Source organism: Phocoena phocoena, chromosome 4 (genome assembly GCF_963924675.1).
Source record: "Phocoena phocoena chromosome 4, mPhoPho1.1, whole genome shotgun sequence".
NCBI classification, from domain to species: Eukaryota; Metazoa; Chordata; class Mammalia; order Artiodactyla; family Phocoenidae; genus Phocoena; species Phocoena phocoena.
Window position 1 is genome coordinate 93,700,744 of NC_089222.1, and position 17,506 is coordinate 93,718,249.

At 36.5% G+C, this 17,506-nt stretch overlaps 1 protein-coding gene across 2 annotated transcripts in view; it reads right to left on the reverse strand.

The window, feature by feature from the left end:
• The window catches only part of ALCAM (activated leukocyte cell adhesion molecule), a 200,176-nt gene that overhangs the window by 30,926 nt on the left and 151,744 nt on the right, over nt 1-17,506 (reverse strand). For both annotated transcript variants that reach the window (XM_065876103.1, XM_065876104.1), the window contains exons 4-11: nt 15,999-16,063; nt 14,682-14,769; nt 14,043-14,225; nt 8,805-8,932; nt 7,198-7,330; nt 2,881-2,993; nt 665-800; nt 424-557 (exon numbers count right to left, since the gene is read on the reverse strand). In XM_065876103.1, coding sequence (XP_065732175.1) covers nt 424-557; nt 665-800; nt 2,881-2,993; nt 7,198-7,330; nt 8,805-8,932; nt 14,043-14,225; nt 14,682-14,769; nt 15,999-16,063 — 980 coding nt within the window. The remainder of the gene's footprint in view (nt 1-423; nt 558-664; nt 801-2,880; nt 2,994-7,197; nt 7,331-8,804; nt 8,933-14,042; nt 14,226-14,681; nt 14,770-15,998; nt 16,064-17,506) is intronic.

Sequence of the window (17,506 nt, forward strand, 5' to 3'; positions counted from 1 at the left end):
ACCACAACCCAGGGCCCAGTTTCAAGAAGAAATAACACTTAATGTGTATAAGTAAGTAAAGTATTAAGTGAGGCCACTTATACTCAGATGTGGAAGTTCATGATGCAGGAAAGCATATACGTTAGTGCTTTAATCACCCAAGTTTCAGGAATTAATGATCATGGAACAACACTTAATTTATTTCCTTTTAAAAACAGATATTGACCACAACAAAATGATTCTTCCATTCTCCATGGCCCTATGATTTTAAATTTCTCTTTGAGTTATGGTCTTCCTTTGGGAAAATTAAGAAGTTAGCAAAAGCTTCTTCTGAAAATATACTGCAAATTTCATGTTGATAACAAGCTAGCCTACAGTTTAGGTACCTAAATAAAACCGCACATTGGGCCAAGTTCAGCACATAACAAGAAGACAAATACTTGCTTGGTTTATGACGCTTCCACTGCCAGTAATTGTCCACTGTATAGCTGGCTTCGGAAAACCTTCCACATGGCAGATTATTGTTTTAGACAGTCCACTGGGGTCAGTTTTCTTTGTCATTTTGATTTGAGGTTTTCCTAAAATGTCATTACACTTAAAATAAGATGTTGAACTGAGATCATAAAAGAAAGAGATATTAAATTCTCAAAGAAAAATTTAAATTGGTGCTCACGTATTTTATTACCTTCTACAATCAGAGTCAATGACTCTCTTTTCTTTAGTCCTTCAACCTCTTGCAGAGCAGTCTCACAGACATAGTTTCCAGCATCTTGATAATGGAGACTAGAAAATGATGGGCTAGATCGAAGCCTGATGTTATCCTGATTAAATAAAAAGTTAATTATGTCACATGGTACAATTATAACTCTCCATGTATTTATTACATAATAATGAAGCCCAAAATTATACTTCTGGGTCTAATGAAAATGAAAGCTTCTTTTTTTAACTTCAAATTCTTTCAAAAATAGATTTCCTTTTTCCTCTGTACTTTTAGAGTTAGACATATCAGAGTTTTATGTCAGACTCTTCTATTTACTGAATTTATAATCTGGAACAAGTTCATAAACTTCTGAGACTTGGTTTCCTTATTTGTAAAATGGGGTAGTAATCTTACCATATTGAATTGTTATGAGGACTTAATTATATGCATAATATAATGTGTTTACATTAAGGAGAATTCTCAGTTGATAGTAGCTACTCCTTATAGTAAATGTAGATGAATTTGAATTGACAGATATTGGAGACTTGTGCTACATCATCAATGATGGATATAAATACCTGAAAGTCATTTTATAGGAGACAGTTTTCAAGACAGGGGATCCATTACACAGCCATGGCAGTTATGACAAAAATGATTTTTAAAGAAACCTTTAATAACAGATTACTATCCTAATTCCTATGAACAAAGGAAATGCAACATTTAATTTTGAAAATCATTTTATAGACAGAAAATAATGCTATTTACCAGAAATTGAAATGCTCCTAAGAAGACAACTAAACACAATCTTAAGATTATGTGGTATTTGTTCACTACGAATTTTTTTCCATTTCCATCAACTAACCAATGGCCAGGCAATATTGATCGGCACTACTGACATGAGGTATTTAATCAACAGCAGTGACTGCAGCTGATGTGGAAACTGGTTTAGCCAAGTAAACTTAGTTTCTCCAGTCCTGTAGTAAAACACACACTGAGTGTTCATATGCCTAGAACTTCTCTAGTCCTTTGACCATTAACTACTACTAATACCTCATGCTAAATATGCATTTTAACTATCTGAGTAAATAAGAAGTTGTGATGAGGTTGTGTTTAAGAGAAAGTGAAATAAGAAACTGAGCTTTAAGAGTAAGATAAGAAGTAACAGAGGATCCAGCATGAAAAGAGATAAGAAAGCAATAGAAAATAATTAACATTTTCATCAAGAAGAAACTTGAGCAATAAATTTCCCACAATTTTTTTGACAAAGATAATTCTTGCCAACCCCTATTTTAAGTGGTTTGTATGTGTTTTGTCAACACATCACTGGTTAAGTGCTTCTGTTATATGCCATGTTCTAGTAATAAATGGACTGGGTGTTCAGATACACTAGCCAAGGATTCGAGTGGAGGGAACATAGTTACAACCTTCCCCTTTGGTGATAACCTTGTCTCAAATCACCAATTACCAATTCTACTTTCTCACTCTAAAAAGATAATACCAATGGTTGGGTCCCCAGGTAATGGCCTACATTTCAGACAATTACAAGAATATAAGTACTCAGGAAATACAGACAAAGCTCCTAGTATGTTCCAGGTGTTCTACTATGGCCCAGGGGTGAAAAGAGATCTCTGCCTTCAAGGAGCTACTAATTCATGGAACCCACATTCAGACACTTAAGGTCAGTTTCAGCAGAAAGGCAGAAAGTTATGTGACTAGAGTGCAGTATTTATGCTGGGTAAGGCCTGAGCTCGTCTCCACTCTGTCACCTGTGGCTCTTTGATTTCTCCTGCTTCAACTTCTTTTGAATAATGTGGGGAAATAATCATTTTCCTACATATTTCACATGGTTGTTGTAAACACACTGTTTATAATGTTGTGGATTAAAACACATTGGAAGCTGTTAATCCCTAAAGTGTATAACTGTATATGTGTGTGTAACCATGTGCATGTGTGTTTGTGTATAATTACTCAGTTGGTACACATAATTAAATTAATGCCCCAAACTAAGTTTCAGAGAATCAATTATGGATGCCATAGTGATGCTGAGTACCTCTAAAAAAGTTTATTGTGGTATGATTTGTATTATATAGAGAGAAACAGAGTATGAGTGTGGGTGTATAAACATATTGTATAAATATATAAGAGAAGCCTAAAAAGAAATCAGTTCAAACAGTGGAATATTACCAAGGAATATTACTTACTTTCATCCATACCACAGTTGCGTTCCTACTAGCAGATATTGTGCATGACACAGGCAGAGCATCGCCAATCTGCTTGGTCACTTCCCCACTTGGGTTTAAGGACAAATCCAAATCTGTGAAGCAGAAAATATGCTTGAAATGCAACTCCAGAAAGATAGTCAAAATATTTTTTGAGAAAAAAATAGATGAAAGAAAAAAAAATCCTTCTAACTGCACTTGAAATTCAGAAGTGATTTATGTGACTGAAATAACTGAACTGTAGCATAATCAGTCTAGCTTTTCAAGCCAGCTTTGAGATCAGTTTGGACAAGTGAACGGTCAATCTAATTGATTATGCATTTATTTGCAGTTAACATGATTGATGTTTTGACTGCATGTAAGTGCTCACCTGGGGCCTATCACCTTTAGAAAAAAATTCTTAAATCACTTCTGGAAGAAAATAAAGAAAGATGATGACTAAGTAAATATTATAAAAAGAGTTGATAAGGCACACCATTGGAAAATCAAGTATATTTAGACAGCAGGTGATAAACTAAAAAACCATTAGGTGTCTACGTGTTTCTTCAGAGAGAATTGACTATAATGGTTAGATATTTTTCAAAAATGCTATCCCGTTTCTCATGTAGTTGAAATTTTAAATAAGATTTATTATTAGGTACACTGTCAGCAGATACCATTTTTTAAAAACAGAGTATAAATACATCTAAGGAAGTAAAATCTTTCAGATGGAAAGTAATTTCTATAAAAATCTTACTGTCATGGTATGATCTGTATGAGGAAAATCCAGTTCAAAAGAACATTTATTGTAGATACTATGCAGATACTATGTAGATACTATACTACAACTACTATGTTCCAAGCACTGACAGGAGATACTGAGATGAATAATGAGCTTACAATTTACAGTTTGAGGTAGAGGTAATATGCACTCAACTATGTGATGACACTACACGGCAGCATGAAATCAGCACCTAGTGGCAAACGTGCTATAGATTAGGAGCTCAAGAAATATTTGCTGAAAAACTAGAGTAAGGGCTACAGACAGAGGTACAAGCGAAGACTTATGGGAGTGTGGAGAACAGAACCAACTTGGCTTTCAAAGCAGTAGTAAAGGCATTGCATGGAGGCAGTATCTGTTTGTGGCCCCTGATGGTTGAGAAGGGCTTTGATAAGCAGAGATGTTGGGAAAACTTCTGCCACATAAGCAAAGGCAAAGAGGTGAGAGAGCTTGGCAGATTTTACAGTGGTGAGTAAACTGGTATGAATGGTTATAACACATGGAAGGTAAACCTATACAAGTAATTAAGGCCAGACTAAGGACTGTGCTTGCCATGCTAAGAGTTGGGACTTTATCCTATGGCAGTGGGATTTGCTATTGCATCCTGTGCTTCTCCTTGGTTTTACATGTTATAATTGTAATTTATTGACTGTTTACAGCATTATTTTCAACACTTGTTTCGCCTGCTAGGCTGTAAGCATCTTTGGGATAGGGACCGTGACTTGAGTTGTCACTGTGTATCTACAGTGTCTGCCACATTGTAGGCCCTCAAAAACTATTGCTGAATGAATGAAGGGAAGAAGCATGTTTCTCATTAATATTAAAATAGGCATTATCACATAGAAAAGTGGAGTTTCCTCAGAATATTTGGTTGAATTATATTTAGATGAAAATTCAATTCAGGGCAAGTTAAAGCTTTTTCTTAGCTGGACAGTTAACTTGCCAGTGAGAAGATAAAAGAAGTGATTTTAAAGGATGATGATGGACTTTGAAAGCTTGGATGAAGAATCTATATGTGCGTGAATTGGCAGAGGACTAGTAAGTGCTTCAACAGCAACTATAGATCTGTGGGCTAAAAGCCTGATGAGAGGTCTGTTCTGCTAATATGTGCAAGTACTGGTTGGTGCTTCTCTATCTACTCCCTTTAGTCATCTATGGAAAGGAAACAAATCTTTTTTGAAAGCAAACAATTTAGAATAAATGGGCAAAAATAAGATTTTTATGTTTTCATTTCATGTAATTTAGAGTAAAATCTTGATTTACTTGCAATGCTATTTTAGCTTTTTCTTTTTAATAGATTTTATTGGAGTATAATTGCTTCACGATACTGTGCTAGTTTCTGCTGTACAACAACGTGAATCAGCCATATAAATACATATATTCCCATATCCCCTCCCTCTTGCGTCTCCCTCCCACTCTCCCTATCCCACCCCTCTAGGTCGCAGCAAAACACTGAGCTGATCTCCCTGTGCTATGCTGCTGCTTCCCACTAGCTATCTATTTTACCCTTGGTAGTGTATATATGTTGATGCTACTCTCACTTCACCCCAGCTTCCCATGTCCTACCCCTCCCACATTCCTTGTCCTCAAGTCCATTTTCTATGTCTACGTCTTTATTCCTGCCCTGCCATTGGTTCATCAGTACCATTTTTTTTTTTTTAGCTTCCATATATATATGTTAGCATATGGTATTTTAGCTTTTCAGAGCAACACAGGCCTTAGAGCCCAGTGTTAAAGCCTACCTTCCAAAAGCAAAATGTATTTAAATCCAATTAAATGCACTGAAATTCAATTAAACTGTTACATGCTTTTGTTTACTTTCTTTTTAATCGCAGCTAATCATTGAGGTATTATGTAGCCGCAGCACAGCCTTTTGCCTAAACCTTCTGCCATCTATCCTTCTCTGCCTGATATACAGGTGATATAAATGAGAGATCTCTTTCTTTAGCGTCCTGAGTAGCTAGCATCTCTTAAACATAAGCAGGGAGCTCCCCCGGTGGCGCAATGGTTGAGAGTCCACCTGCCGATGCAGGGGGCACGGGTTCGTGCCCCAGTCCGGGAAGATCCCATGTGCCGCGGAGTGGCTGGGCCCGTGAGCCATGGCCGCTGAGCCTGCGCGTCCGGAGCCTGTGCTCCACAACGGGAGAGGCCACAGCAGTGAGAGGCCCACGTACCGCAAAAAAAAAAAAAAAAACCCAAAAAACACAAGCAGATTGTACCATCACTAAGCACTGGAGATTATTGGTTATTGGCCCAAAGATTTCATGAACAATGATATCAGAAAGTTATTCCACAGGCAATTTTATCTGCTGGTTATATTCCCTCACTTCACTTCTTTTCCCCTATGGAAAAAACTGGATAAATGTCCTCAGAGAAAAAGTAGCACAGTTGTTATCCTGACAGGTCACTGTTTTCTCTCTAACTAGCCCCTGATGGCAGACACATTCAGATATGTTCAACATGAAAATGGAGCAAACAGAGAAGTAGCTTAGCTGTGAATATTTCTTAACAGTCCACTGTAACCACAGGGCTCCCCAGGGTGTGCTCCCAACATCAGACACTCAAAAGCAACCATCTGGTTACTCTATTCCCCGATGTACCTCCTTCAAACTTCTAGCTCCTATCCTGCGTGTTTTCCAAGCGTTATGGGTGGAGTAATAGATTTAGAACCATTTCCTCAGAACAGTTTCTAATATCTCTTTCAATTCTGAAACAAAGAAACACTCATATTCAGTGGGATTGTAGTGGATCATGTCTAGAGAAACCTTACTGTAATGGATCATGTCTAGAGGTGCTGTTGGGTGCAAAGGACTTATTAGAAAATTTGGCTTATATTTCCAAGCAAGACTGACATTTGCCCAAAGCACTCTGTGTATTCTAGTGTCACCAGGGAGCAGTTCAAATTAGTTTCCCATTTCTACAATGCATAGGGTACATCAATAATACAGACTGTCAGGAGTTACAAAATGAAGAACTCAAGTGAAGCACCTGTTTTCTATGCATATTTATTTTTTTCTATCTACTGGAGTAAATATAACTTTTGGAGTATCTGAAGTATAAAAGTGGGTTAAAAGTTCTGGGTGATTTCGAAGTGGTTCTGTCTCTAGAAAATTTCTGTTGCTTGGGCTTGGGTGTTAAGAGTACTCTGTAATTTTAAAAAGATACTTAACCTACACTTTTCTTGGCCAAATGCAAACCTTGTAAACTTCGAGAATATCCAAATATTTTCTTAAGATATAAAATAATTTATTTCTTTAAGATGCATGTGAATATTTTATTAATACCACAAACTGAAGACATTTAGAAAGAAGATGGAGGTTTATCACTGCCAAAAGTTGCAATTATTAGATCCATTCAAGATTTCAATATTGTAGGGCAAATCTGGACCAAAGTTGGGTTCACGCTGATGCTCTTTAGTAAGTCTATTGAAACCACATTATTTAAGAAAAATGTAGCTGCAATTTATTTGAAGAGGTAGCAAAGTTAGACTATGAGAGGCCTTTAAAGTGAAGCTGGTAATGAAGAATAAGGTGACTTACAGTGAACTGTGATGGCTGTTGAAGCAATCATGCTCTTTTTGTCTATCAGGGAGCATTTATAGTCTCCTGTTGCATTGCGCCTCACATCTGCCAATGTGTAAGTATTTGAACTTCGTATTCCTTCGGGCTGTCCCTTTTGATAGAGGCAAAATGTCAGATGATTACACTTGGTAGCTACAATAAGAACAGTTATATTTCTTGATTAAAATGACATTTTCTCAGATAAGAAAAAAAAAGGAATGTATTTCTTCGATTGGACAAATGAGAGTAGAGTTTGTATTATCTGAATCCTGGAAAAATAACTGGTCATTTCGTTCTAAGGAAATTGAGAAGCTAATTTACATTGTATTGATGACATCTATTTTATTGACAGCATGGCTTGTGTTTGTTAAGGCAGATTTTTAAAAAATGTCTAATACTTTATTTTTACATTTATCCCTTGCTTAATCTGACAAAAAGATCTGCAGCTTAAAAGAAAACATAACATATAATCCAAATTAGGAAGGAAGGAAGGGAGGGAGGGAGGGAGGAAGAAAGAGAGGGGGAAAAGAAATTTTAAAAAGAGAAAAGAAAAAGAAAAGAATTAATAACTAAGAATTTTAAAAATATATAGATGAATTAGGAGGATATAGTAACAAAAAAGATAATTGTTGTTAAAACTAAGACACAAATTTGGCTCTGTCATCCCTAAAAAATCAAGGTAAAAACATAATTAGTTTCAATTTTTCATTTGTGCTTTAGACAAAAACAATGTGTCAGTTTATTAAGATAAACAGAATTTTCCGTCAACATTTAAGTAGAAAGGAAATCACTTATACTTGTCTTCTGAGTAATATAGTAGATGATACTCTTAAACATTACTGAACAATGCAGTGGGTGACATTTGTGAACAGATCCCTGCAGTAAATGCAGTACAGAGTTGTATATGGCTTCTCCCAGTGGAAGATTATGTCAAACGCCAACTTGGGAAGGCTGTGGGAGAGCCAGCAAGTGTCCTCAGACAGAGCTCTCTCCTAGTCTGGCTCCATAGCATCTAGAACACATCCAAATTATCCTCTAGATATCATTTCTTTCAGCTGTGATACTGATAAGAGTTGAGAAAATGGCTGTATAAGACCACATACAGTGGCAAGATACAGCCCATTGCTTTATTCTATCAAGCTAAATATAACGTGCAACAGAAGTGTCCCTATATCAGAAATTCAGGGACGTGTTCATGAATGCACTGTGTATAGATTCAGAATCCACATCAGACCATTTGCTGTCATCATTCTTCATTTTATATTTGTTTGCTTCTGAAGAGCAGATTCGTATAGTTTATTTGGATAATGAGACCTTGAGTTTCTACCATTACAGTTTCCTATGATCAGATTTTTTCCTCTTTGTCCCTGATTTCCCTTAACAGTGAATTAAAAAAAGTCAAGAGCACTGGCAGATGCCAAAAAACCTTTTAAAGGACATTCCACAGGTGTCCCTTGACTCCAAGAATAACATCCTTGCCTCACTCACACTGCCCAAGAATATACAATTCTTAACGTTAGCCAGCTGCCAAACAACAGGACAGAATGATGGTGGTCTCACTCAAGTAATAATTCTGAAGCACTTACTGGTAAGTAAAACAAAAACTCCTCAGGAGGAGGGTTACCATTTCCCAAGCATTTAAGAGTGATGTTGTCCCCTTCTTTGATGGCATTTTTTGATGGAAGCACTTGTATTGTCACCTGCTCTGTAGGATCTGCAAGAGTCACAGACACAAGTTAACCATTTCATCAAGTACCAAATTACTCAGTACATACAATGAAAATGACTAAATTATACACAATTTTCTCAAGAAGCTAGTAATGGTAATTGCTTAAATGTATCTTTTTATAGAAGGATTGAAGTTAATAGCTACTTGACAAGTACTAATCTTGGTTAGAGCAAACTACAAAGAGACCCTGTTACATAAAAATCAATTTCTTCTTAGCAAAATGTCTTTACCTGAGGTAGGAATGACCATAATTATTTTATGTGTAAAAGACCAGTAGGAACAATCTCACTGTATAATCTCATTATAAGGACATATAACTATATTATATGTATCTTACAGTTTGGAAAGACTGGAGCAGCTAGCAAAGGAGCTAAAACTATTAGTCCCTCCCCCACACTTATTACACAATAATACCTTATATTAAATAAAAAGGGACATGAGCCAAACAATACCAGCAAGATTTTTGGCATGCCAGAGAGTAGATCTGCTTTCAAAAAGATAAATCCATGAACTGAGGGAGACCCTTAACACAATCAACAGAACTGTGAATGTATTGTAATTTTTTTCTGTTCATTGGAGCCAAGATGCAACTTTCATTCCATTTCGGTCATTTTTATGGTGAAAATAGGGCTAAAGCGTATTCTTTAGTTGAAGCTACTGCTCAACAGTAGAATGCTAAAGAAATTAAAAGCTGAATACACAGTGGACCATATCCAGCTAATAGGAAAGAAAAGGAGGTGGTGTTAGCAGTTATAAATGACCCACTTTCTAATGTATCCACTTGTTATGTAGCTGATGATACAATGAACAATGAATTTTGAAATCATATAATGCAAAGGTTTATTTTAGAGAACCTCTTCCACAAGGCTTAATAACTACTGAGGCATGTGTCTATATTTCCAAACCGGCAGCACCAGAAATTATCTACGGAGACTTATTTTGCTATTAGCTAATAAAATGAGACGAATAAGTGGTAGATTTTGAGGCTTTTTTCTATCTCTTGCAGTCATTTACTTACCTTTCTAAGATTTAAGTGCAGCAAAAACAACCTAGAAGGATTGTTCTAGATTGCTTCTCTGACTTTTCCCCATGCTTGGGCATCTCTGAATATTTGCCCAGAACGTTCTGAGGCTAATCAAAGATTGGTTTAATATACTTGTTCATTTTTCTGAATTTGCCTGAGGTAGTTCCCTGACCAGCAGTTCTCAGTTAAGTCAGAAAGTAAATAAAGTTTGTCCTCCACTGGCCTTCCATTTCTAGGCCTCCCTCACTCGTTTTCATGGCCCTTCTCTGACTAGCTTGGTCTGTAGCACGTCACTGCAGCACATCTCTGACCAAAGCTGATGCCAGAACAGCTAGGAATCATAATCGGTCTGACTTCATGCTCTATTTTAAAACCCCCCTTCTCTGTGTCCCCTTTGCAATAGGCTCTGCTCTGTACTAGAGAGTTGAAGAACTACACTGAGATCAGAGGTTAATGTAACACATTTGAGTTTTAACAGTAGCCTTCTGGTTGCCCACTATTTTTGTTGCGTCCAACAAAATTAAAGATCTCTTGCTCTCCCTTTGACTTTCAGTTTGACTCTATTAGTAAATCATCAGTCTGCCAGTTACTCTGGCTTTCTCCTTTGCCCTCTCTTATCCACTCAATCACCCATTCTTAATGATTAATCCTTATATTTTGCATCTGATTCTCCCCTTCTATTCCCACACTTCTCTAGCACAGGCTCTAATTAATCTACACCTGAAACATTGCCTTCAAATTCATTTGGTCCTTCACTGTGAGCCTTTCTCTTTTCTACATCTTTATATATATTTTTTTTTCTCTAAATAAGTTTTTGAAGTAGTGCTTTGAATATTACAATGATATTTAAAATTCTTCACGCATTCCCAATATGTAAAAATTGAAATAAAAATGTCTTAAACTGGTATCCACAATTGCCTTGAACTTAGTTCAGGTAAGACTCTTATAGCTCACTACTCCATAAATACCCTTACGTAATGATCAAAAGAGTCTACTCAATTTTTCTTTCTCCCTTCTCCCCATTTATCCTCTGTCCACTCATTTATTCACTCATTTGGGTAATATTTGTTTTGTGCAGGCACTAAGTGCAAGAGTTACAAAGTCAAAAACAGCAATTCCCTGCCCTCAATGAAGTTTCAGTTTATTTATGATGACACCAAACTTATCCATTAAGACTGTAACAACACAAAAACTGCCTAAGATGCATAAACATAGTAATCACTGGTAGCTTACAGATCCGCCAGACTGGGAAGCTTCCTGTAGGAATTGCCCCTGGAGCTGGGTTTTGAAGAATAAGGAGGTGTTTGCTGGATAACAAAGGTAAGATAGTGACAGCATATGGATAGGAATGTACATAGTATTCTACAGGAGGAATCCGGAAAATAGAACAGACTACAGAAAGTAGTTAAATGATGAAGGTTGAGACATGTCAGGACCATGGCTATAGGGGACTCAAGGCATTTTGAAATTGGGAGTTTAAAGATTAACCTGAGAGATCTGGGGAGTCGCTGAAGAGTTTTAACCACAGTAGTGACATGTTCACATTTGTGTTTTAGAAAGATATTTCTGGCAGGAGCTTGCAGGGCAGTTTGGCGTGAACAGACAGGAATACTATTTTAGAAGTTGTTACAAAAATACCAGCAATGAGGAATAGTGGCATAATCTTAGGCAGTGTCAGAAGGCAGAATCAGACACATACAAAGATGAAAGAGCTAGATTCTATAAAACTTCTGACTGGATTCTATAAAAATTACTGACTGGATAGGGTAAAGGAGTGGACCAGCGCGTCTTTCTCAGGCTTCCTCAAGATGAACTGATCAAATTTCTTTTTCTTGAATGTACTCTTCTGTACTTTCCATTTAGCTCCTCCTTCACTTCTCTAAAGTCACCCTAGAGCAGTGGCTCTCCAGCTGTGGTCCTCAGATGATTACCATTAGCATCACCAAGGAACTTGTTAGAAATGCACAGTATTGGGCCCCTCTCCACAACTACTGGATGAGAAGCTATAAAGCCAGGTCCTGTAACTTGTTTACTAACAAGTCCTCCAGGTGATTCTGATGCATATCCTGAAGTTTTGGAATCACTCTCCTTGGGCACCTGAGCTTTCAGGACTGTCCACTAAGTCCCTGTGGCACTTACCACTTGCAACTTTGCATTGACAATTTCCTTCTGATGTACATGTCTTACTTACCTATTGGAATAGTGAACCCCTTGAATGTCAGGACTATATATTAAACACTTTTGGGTCTTTGCCATGAAGCCCAGCACTGCATATATTGTGCCTTCTCAAAAGCTGTGCCCAGTGCTCCCCACACAGCCAGCCACAGTAAAATCATTTCCTTCTTCCTCATCCAAGGACTTTTCTGCCCATCTATCTGCCCATGCCTGACACTCACATACATTCTGTTCTTTCTTAAGCCAATTTCCCGATCCTTTTCACTCATCTTGCTGTTCTTTCCTATCTTGTACTCCTGTACTTACACCAAGATAGTTTATTTCCAACTGAATATCTTTGAACAGAGTTCTGCTTCCACATACAGAAATAATAGTTTGATTTTAGATAAGCTGTACAGGATGAAATCCTTTCAATCCTTGCTTTTAAATCAAGTCGAAATTTATTTACAAAGTTTAAGGCAAAACAACCCATTATGTTTAGGGCATGTGGAACTTCAGTTCTGTTCTTCCATAAGGTTCTGCACTTCATGGAGCCAAAATAAAAATGTAGCTGAGATAAAACTCTTTGAAGGTTCAGTGGGCATTTCTACCCTTTCTCTCAAATAGACATAGAAGTACTAGGTTATTCTACAACATAAGGCAGTATTATGAGAATTTCTGATTCACTAAAAAGTAATAATAAAGTTTCCTTGCATCTTTCCCCAAAATCTATCTCTAGCCTATGCTTATGAAGTAATAATGATTATATCGTAATAATGAAGATAGTATTTAATAATGAGCATTTAATGTGCTATATATTGTGCTGTTTTAGGTTTTTGATTTTACTTAATCTCCATAATAACACCATGAGTTAAGTATTACATTAATATTTTTCCTATTTCAAAATAGGAAAACTGAGATCTAGAGTAGTTAAGCTTCTTTTCTAGAAATACAAACTAACAGCACTGGGACTGGATTGCCAGCATCTTTGCTCTTAATCATATTATCTTGGCTCCTGTCTTACAGGAAAGAGCACAGCATTGGAGAAAAGGATTCTAATCCACTTGCCACAGCTAAGTTAGGACAAGTCTCTAGGTTTCACTTTACTGCTAGCTAAAATAATGGACTTACATCAGATGATCAAGAAAGTTCCTTTGTAGTCTAATATTCAAATCTATTAAGTTAACCAAAACATGTTGGAATTCAAAATCCTATTTAACTTTTATGCAATTGATCTCATTATTAAAATAAATTTCTTTATTAAAATGGAAATTCCATATTAAAAAAAACCAATCAGGGGCTTCCCTGGTGGCGCAGTGGTTGAGAGTCTGCCTGCCGATGCAGGGGACACGGGTTCGTGCCCCGGTCTGGGAGGATCCTGCATGCCGCGGAGCGGCTGGGCCCGTGAGCCATGGCCGTTGGGCCTGCGCGTCCGGAGTCTGTGCTCCGCAATGGGAGAGGCCACAACAGTGAGAGGCCCGCGTACCGCAAAAAAAAAAAAAAAAAAAAAAAACAAAAAAAACCAATCAGTCATAAGCTTCTATTCATCTGTCATTCATTCAGAAAACCATCAGATGGCATTCTGAACTCCTCCAAAATCCAAGGCTGTGCGTCAGGGCTGAGGACTACCAGAAGAAATCAGACTAAGTTAGAGATCTTGTGTTTAAGGAACTTAGTGTCTAGTGGAATACAGAAGAGATGATTATAAATAACAAAGTAGAGAGTGAAAGATATCATAGATGGATAAGCATTTATTCTATAGGTCTTGCAAAGAGGAAGAGATTATTTGGGTACCATGGAATGGGGATGGGGGTTTGGAAGTAGATTCCAAAGAGCTTTTGGATTGGGACTTAAAATAGCATTGGAATATTTTTTCTAATACATAAAAATTGCATAATTTTATATTGAGTTACTTACAGTAAATATCAAAGACTGCTTGTTCAGAGTAAACTGTTTTCTGGCCAGATGGTCCATAATACGTCACAGAGCAGGTGAATGGCATTTGAATGTCAGCCTTGGTTGTCTTGTACTCCAGGGATGAAGTCATGATATAGAGCTGAGTCACTGGGTCCATTTGCTTTTTAAAAATTATGACCACCGCTGAAGAAAATAAAGAACATTAATGATAGGATCTTTCATCGGAAAATCACAGTCCTTAATTAACTGTCACAGCAACTTTAAGAAGTGGTTTTGTCCTTCTTACTGTATTTAACAGGAGGGAAAATTGACATGTAGTGAGGTAGATGTCTTTTCAAAAACATGAATCAGAGACATGGACAGAAATAGAATCCTGGAATTCTATCTCCCACTCACTTTAATTAACTTTTAGAACATGCCATATAGAGAAATAATTTTCTCTGCTCTTGATTCTTCTGCACAAGGCCTAAAATGATGTTTTAAAAATCCCTTCTGATTTAATGGATACTTAAAGTAACAAAGTATAGAGTAATAGATCAAAAGAGGGCAATGCACTTAGACTCAGGATAGTCTAAGGAATGCTTAGACAAGAGAAAGGCAAAACATGTCATCTGAATTTATTGCCCACTTCTTACCCACCTCCTTCAAGGGGTTGCAGAACTTTTCCATTCCTGTACCACGTGATGTTGCCATCCGGATAACTGTCTTTTGAAATGCACTCACCCAACTGCAAAATAAAGAGGAAATATTACAACCTTGGTTCCATCAGTGGTTGTCCATTTGAAAGCCCCTGACTCCTCAAGGGATGCAGAGCTACTCCAATGATTTCCTGACCCATTCATTTTCCAAGCCTTGACTAAGGACTGAATGAATGCACTCTTGTATAAAAACAATGTTTTGTGCTTAAAATTATGGTCTTGCCCATTTTAAAATGTGCAATAGATGCTGCCACCATTAATGAAATCACATTCATTTAAAAGCATTACCCAATTCATTTTGACAGTATTCAGTTTTAACATTAACTAAATAACATAACTATATGAACATTGGCTATTACCATGGTTCATAGATCTGTGTATTCAAGAATCATTAATGGTGTTAAAATGAGGCTGCCTCTCCAGCTTCATGCTACATTTATTTCAGATGACATATACTTACCACGATCTATAATCCCCACCACTTTATTTCACATGTGTTCTTAATATTTAGTGTTGTATTATGCAGTCAAATTCATTCTGATTCAAAGAATTCTGAACTTGCTTTTTCCCCCAGCCAAGGAAAATTTGGCTATTTTAGTTAGTGAAAATGAGATTATGAATCAAGTGATGTGTTCATATATGGAACTCCAGTTTTGTCCCTCCTTCAATACAGACTTCCTTCAAACCTCTGCTACAGTGATTGTTTAAATCTGATCTTATCCCTTAACTTCAACTTTTCAATAGTTTAATTTGTCAATAAGATAGAGACCAAGCACTATACATGACAGAAGGCTTGTCATAATCCAGCTTGTCTTTAACTCTCGAGATTTATCTCTTGTTGCACTCTCTCGCCCACTGGCTAAGCACCCAAAATTCCAGCAACGCAAATAATGTGCTTCCCAAACATGCCATTTTCTTTAACATGGTATTATTTCATATTGTTGGAAAGCCCTTTTTACCTTTGGTCTGGAGAAAATCTACTCATGTGTCATTACTTCATTAAACACCCATTTCGTTCAAACAAGAAAGACTTATGCCTCTTTTTATTCTCATCTCCCTCTCCTCCCTTCAGAAATGACCACGCCTTCCTCTGTGTCTCCTCTCTACGTTGTGTAGACTTTCTGCCTGGCACCTGGAACACTGTCAGCTGTCAGCTCCACTGAGCAAAGTCTATCTTATTTGTCCTGGCATCTGAGGCCAGGAGAAGGCATTCAACACTAGGCTAAGGAAAGGCAATTCATCAAAAACAAGTTCTTACCTTTTTAAGCTGCTCTGTTTCAAGAAATGGGGCTTTGCTTACAATTTCGGGTTTAGATGGTTGCTCTAAAGTTAAGTAGAGAAAGATTTTAAGTGCATGTGGGAGAAGAAAATGAACTTTTGTGGTTTGGTTTATAGAAAAATAATTCATTTACTCAAAGTAGAAAAATAAGCAACAAAATAAAAAATAGATTTCTCATATAATCTATAATTAAGAAATCTGGTTAATTTACCCCTTCCAAATATTTGCTTTATTATATTAAATATTATTTTAAGTGCTTATTATTCCTGTGAATAAAATATTGGTAATGTTTTCTGGATGCTTTATAAACAGTGAATACGGTTTAGATTGTAAACAGAGGTTAATAAACTAAGGAGAATATGTTATCTGCAATTGGTTACCATGTGCACTTTCTACTTAATAATTTCCATCTCCTTAGATGAAAACCTGAGCCCACATGAATCTAAATCACAGGGGTGCCTATTTAAAATGCAGATTTCTAGGCTCTACCTGGCCAAATAAATCAGCGTATCTGGGGAAAATCTTATAAACCTACTTTTTAAACAAGTTCCATTGGGGATTCTTGGGCACAGTGGAGTTTAAGAATCACTGCTCTAAAATCATGGGAAATGCAAAGTGGCTAAGGGATGTAGAAGCCCAAGTTTCCTGTGTATCTCACACCTTGTCTTTTAAATGAAGTTATATTATGAAACTATAAATGTGAGAAAATCTTTCAAATTTGGAACCTGAGATAATGGACAGAAGCGTTTTAAATATAGGAAGCTCTGTAAGCATAAATTCTAATAGAGGCTTTGGGAAAAATTGATTACAAATTGCAGCAAGAAGGTATTATTTAAACTTATTTTATTCTTAGCTATCAGTTATCTATCATTGATGGATTTTTAGACTTTTTAATTAGCTAACAATTAGTCTATAGAAAATGGATATTGTCTCATTGTCATTGATTTTTGTGAGTCTCATGGAGAACTAACTATTCTATTTTCAAAGAAATAGACAAAAACAACCAGCTATTCTCTCTTCTATAGTCTTATTGTCTACCACCTCTATCCTTTTAATTTTGATTACCAAACTAAACTAAATTGCTTTTGTATAATTATTACTCAATTTGGAATTCAGTTATCGACATGTTACCTACGCAGACCATTATAGAAAACAAGGATGAAGACAAAAAGTCAGCAAGATGGGTATCACCAAGATTGGATGCAAAAATAATGTAGGCTTCTTCAGGTTAACATCCTGAGTTAATTTTCCCTTTGCAATTGTTTTATATTAGAAATTAGAATAATTAATAATAATGTGAATCTGCCTATCTGTTGAGCTTACACTTTAATTATAAGAGGCTTATTTACTATTAATTCTAGAAGTATAATTCTCTTAATACAATTTTCTGAAGAGCGATTATCTATATTCTAAATGCACAGATTGGAAAGAAAATATAAGAAAGATAATAAAATGGAAAAAAGAAACATAGAAAAATAGGAAAGCAT